Source organism: Nicotiana tomentosiformis, chromosome 3, assembly GCF_000390325.3.
Source record: "Nicotiana tomentosiformis chromosome 3, ASM39032v3, whole genome shotgun sequence".
Classification (NCBI taxonomy): Eukaryota; Viridiplantae; Streptophyta; class Magnoliopsida; order Solanales; family Solanaceae; genus Nicotiana; species Nicotiana tomentosiformis.
Genome location: NC_090814.1, coordinates 69,184,310 through 69,188,655, shown reverse-complemented (window position 1 = coordinate 69,188,655; position 4,346 = coordinate 69,184,310). Strand labels below are relative to the sequence as shown.

At 38.6% G+C, this 4,346-nt stretch overlaps 1 protein-coding gene across 1 annotated transcript; it reads right to left on the bottom strand.

Annotated features, from left to right (window-relative positions):
* Positions 1-3,927, bottom strand: LOC104095099 (translocase of chloroplast 34). The gene is made up of 8 exons (XM_009601146.4): positions 3,717-3,927; positions 3,236-3,340; positions 2,544-2,651; positions 2,327-2,451; positions 1,935-2,199; positions 759-827; positions 510-671; positions 1-415 (listed from the first exon to the last, which is right to left on the bottom strand). Exons 2-8 carry the CDS (start codon positions 3,332-3,334, stop codon positions 338-340), a joined length of 906 nt encoding a protein of 301 aa, XP_009599441.1. The 5' UTR covers positions 3,335-3,340; positions 3,717-3,927; the 3' UTR covers positions 1-337.
* Positions 3,928-4,346: the final 419 nt, after the last annotated feature.

The window sequence follows — 4,346 nt, the reverse complement described above, 5'->3', positions numbered from 1 at the left end:
TTGTACAGATTTGTAAAAGGTTCCAATAGAAGAACAATACAGAGAGGACAATACTCATCTACATTCAGCTAATGCAATAAGCGATGAAAGAAAAATAGAAGTGCAACCTACAGATGCGCAAAGAACAAGAATGACATAACTTAGTTGCTAATCAAGCATCCAACCATAGTATCCAAGGCACAACGCCACGCTCAGCAGACAAAAGTTGAAATCCTACTGCCGCATATCACTGGTGTCTCTGGCTACTAACAACTAATACTTTACCCAAAAAGTATAAACTGTAAGCTGATGGCAAGAAAATGCCAACTAGACAAACGAAGTCCGCCCCCATAATTGCTTATGCCCATGAAGGGCTGCTCTCACTTGCAATATCATACTTGATCCACTTCTGGATCCTTTTCACAACAAAGAAATACTGCCAAAGGTACAACAAAAGTGGGAGTTGTTAGCCGTACAACAAATCCAATAATTACTAATGCACAAAAAGTGTTTTCAGATTGAGAGCTCACTTGGAATGCTAATATAAAAGGAATTAGCACTTTGCCCCTATTGTTGGGGTTTGGACCTTCGATCAATTTTTGGTCAACCAAAATACCCTTGCTTCCACTTAAAACAACATCTGTAATGGTTTGGACTAAATTGGGTATCCATGCAGTTCCACTTGGAAGTATCTGTGAATAATACAGACCATTTTAAAAAGCTTAGTATACTGAAGAAAATTCACAAAAGGATGAAAATGAATTGAAGAATAAACCTACCTTTTCGTCACTTTCATTCTTGTTGCATCTCCCACTATTCTCAACCAAAACAACAGGAACTGCAGCAGCCTAACAGCAAAGACAGCAATATATCAAAGATGAAAGTGTAGTCGTGCAAAAAGCATCACAAGAGCAAACAACTTGCTATCGCTGGGAATCCATGTAAACTTGCAAGCAAGATGTCAGGTTCGCTAGCAAAACTCCTCTGCCACTTACATTCTCTCGCTTCACAGAGCAGGAGATTGATTCTTTGCTATTGGTTTAGTTTTCAATATATTAAATTTAACTATCAAAAAGAAGGGTAAGACAGCCTTTAACTTTTGTGTCAGTCCCTCCCCAAGTTTCTGAACTGAAGTTCAAGTCACGTTTGTAAATGCAAGCACAACATATATGTGTATCAGAGAACCTTGACCCCCCCCCCCCCCCCCCCCCAAAAAAAAAAAAAAACCAACTCTTTTTGATCAGTATCACAGACCCTGACCAATACAAGTATATATTTAAATTAGGGTCTTTTTATACACTACAGTGACTGGCAGATAAACAGATTGTCTAACAAAGACAGGTACCAGAAACAAATTAACTTTTGCATAGAAGGTTAAGGAGCAAAGGCTCTCATTAGCTGATGTTGGGCGTGATGATTATAACTCTCACTCTCTCACATGCATGCATGTCATGCACACAAAAAAAAACATGTAGTAAGTATGTTTAGAGTCAAAGAAAGGGAGGAGTCATGAATACCGTCAGACAACAGTGTGGGAAGGTCAAGACCATGAACTAGACCAGAAGCTGCCATGTTGTAGAATGTAAATAAGCACATTAAGTGAATTTCAGGGAGAAGAGATGGTTGGTTATCCCTGTTTTCCAATGAACATAAGCAGGAAGACACTCGACATGGAAAGGAAGCAAGTGCGGAGGCTGAAGCGACTTCTTCCTAATAATGGTGACAAAGACAGGCCATCTTTGAGGTGAAGGACCTAAAGAGAGGCACTACCATGTATGTCCTAGAGTGTCAACAAGGAATACATGACTCAGGAGAGTACAACAAGGAAGGATCTACATTCAAATTGTGTGCAAGAATTTAGATTCAAGAGAACATGAATTGTAGAAGATTGTGATCCTACTGAAAATATACTTCGAGCAAGAAGAGGAAGTACACTACTGTGACCTAGCACCTACCTGAATCTCTTGTTTCCTAATTCGAGCCCCCATCCGGACAATTTTCAAAAGTGCCTCTGATCTTCGGGACGTGAATTCGTCATAAGTCAATCCATCAGGAGGAGAAAGTTGAGCATGACTGAGAACCACAATTCCTCGGCGCCATATTTCCTTGCCAAAACTTTCAGTAATAGCCTTCACAATCTGTTTGTCCAAGTTATCCACTCTATATGCATCCAGACGATCCACATAGAGCAAAACATCAATTGTCTTGTTCAAGAGGAACCTGTTTGAGGCCAATTACCAGAAGATCATTAGATGAGAATACAAGAAGTAAAAGAGCAGTCAAACTGGGGGAAAAAATACATGAACAAGATCAAGCACCTAAATATTTTCAACATGCTAGCACTTACTTCTTAATGAGATCAAGAGCCTGGTCATTGACGTATCCTCCTTCAACAAGCCCTGGGGTGTCAATTATGTTTAATGTAAACCCAGCTCGAGAACGCGAAACCATCACTGGTCTTGGTGTTTCTGACTGAAAATCAACAACTTTATTTCAGTATCCATAACAAGAAGAAAGGCCAGAAACCTTTCACTTATTCAATCCAATGCTGCCACAATAGATACCTGAAATGCGCTAACAGCAACTGCTCTTTCCCCGATAATTGAGTTCACTGTTGAAGATTTCCCAACACCACCTTTCCCCATTACTAGGATCGTCAGGGTACAGACATTCTATGACAAGTTAAATAAAGGGAGTTGCATCATATCAGATGTAAATTGTACTAGCAAGAAAACCAACCATTTTGCACTTATAATGCGCAAAACAAATGAATATTAACAGCAAAATACTAAAAATGGATAAACTAGCCCTATGTTCGGATGTCACTTTGGAAACATCCTGCAATATTTTCTTATGATTACCTAGTAGAGGGAGTACGCGGAATCGTTGGAAAAGGTTTACTTTCCTCTATGAGCTCAGTTTTACAGGGGCAATGAAGAGCTACACAAGAATCTGCAGACCATCTACCCTATCAACTAAGGGGAATGGGATGCCGATCACAAGGTAAGAGAAACCTATAACACGAGGACTAGTGACAGTTCTTCTAATAGATAACCTGGTCAGCGAAAGAAATCAATTATCAGCACCTATCCTGACCATTTGCTAGACCATTCAGATTTGAATGTAGAACATGAGCAACTGCAGAATTTGGTTTAACATAACTATGTGCCCTTTCAAACACCGTGATATAAAATGAAACAAACAATATAAATCAGCATGGCACGTAATGAGAATTCGTTAAAAGAGAGATGTGCACCTCCTGTTTCAGTTTCCCCAGTAATTCAAGCAACTTTGATTGAGTGGCAGCAGGAAACTGTTGTATTCCAGCCCATTCTCTAATTATTTGAGATGCCATTGATAGCTAACAGCCAAAACAACTCCACGTTAGAGCTAAAATCACATTAAAATTAGAAAATTCACAGGAAGTAGACACTTGAAGAAAAACCAAAGGAAATAAAAGGACAAAAATATAATACAAAACCTTAACCCTGGACTAATTCAGTACGTTTTGGCGAATAAGTATCTAAATTTAGGGTTTTGCACACAGTAACTAACCAAATCCATATAACAATATAACCAGAGAAATTTTAATGAAATCCAACATAAACCGTATAGCTTGGTCTCGTAGAGAAGAATTTTCGCGGGTACCAAGTAAACCAGTAAAGCAGAAAATTATGATGATTAAGAAGAATGATAAAGCATAAAATATTTGAGTGAATGTTTGGGAGAAAGCTTACCAAATGGGTAGAGAGAAACGCAGTTGATAGGGAGAATTATCCTTGCAAAATCTGCCACAGATGACAAATTGTGGGGGTGTTGAGGAAGAGGGAAAGGGTTTAAGGGGAAGCCTCTCTTCAGCTTTTTTAGCTTTGAAAATCTTTTTTCGGACCGCCTTATCGTCTTCGTATTTTGGTCCGCCCTCTCCCCCCCTCTCTCTCTCTCGCCCCCTCTCGGCAAATATGATTTTAATCATTTTATACTATCTTCCATTTGACAAATTGTGACATTAAATAAACGGAAAATGGTCAAAATTGTCCCTAACGTATTTAAAATAGTTCACAAGTAACTTTCATTAATATTTCGGTCCGCAAATACCTTTAACGTTTATTTTTAGACTCAAACTTACCCATATATCTAACAGAAAGGTCAACAATACCCCTAACATATTGAAAATAGTTCAAAAATACCCTCCATTAACCTTTTGGTCCGCAAATACCCCTAACGTTTGTTTTTGGGCTCAAACTTACCCCTATATCTAACAGAAGTAACCTGTATCTTTTAAAATATCCAACGACTCTGACCCGCTCCTATATATTTGGACGGTCGGCTAAAAATAATTACATTCGCTAGTTAAATATATAAAAAAT

Coding starts and splice junctions, on each gene's coding strand:
- LOC104095099 (XM_009601146.4), bottom strand. CDS start 3,334: ATGGCATCTCAAATAATTAGAGAATGGGCTGGAATACAACAGTTTCCT. Junction 2,200..2,326: donor GCTCTTGATCTCATTAAGAA/GTAAGTGCTAGC, acceptor GGCCTCAAACAG/GTTCCTCTTGAACAAGACAA. Junction 416..509: donor CTTTTATATTAGCATTCCAA/GTGAGCTCTCAA, acceptor TACCTTTGGCAG/TATTTCTTTGTTGTGAAAAG.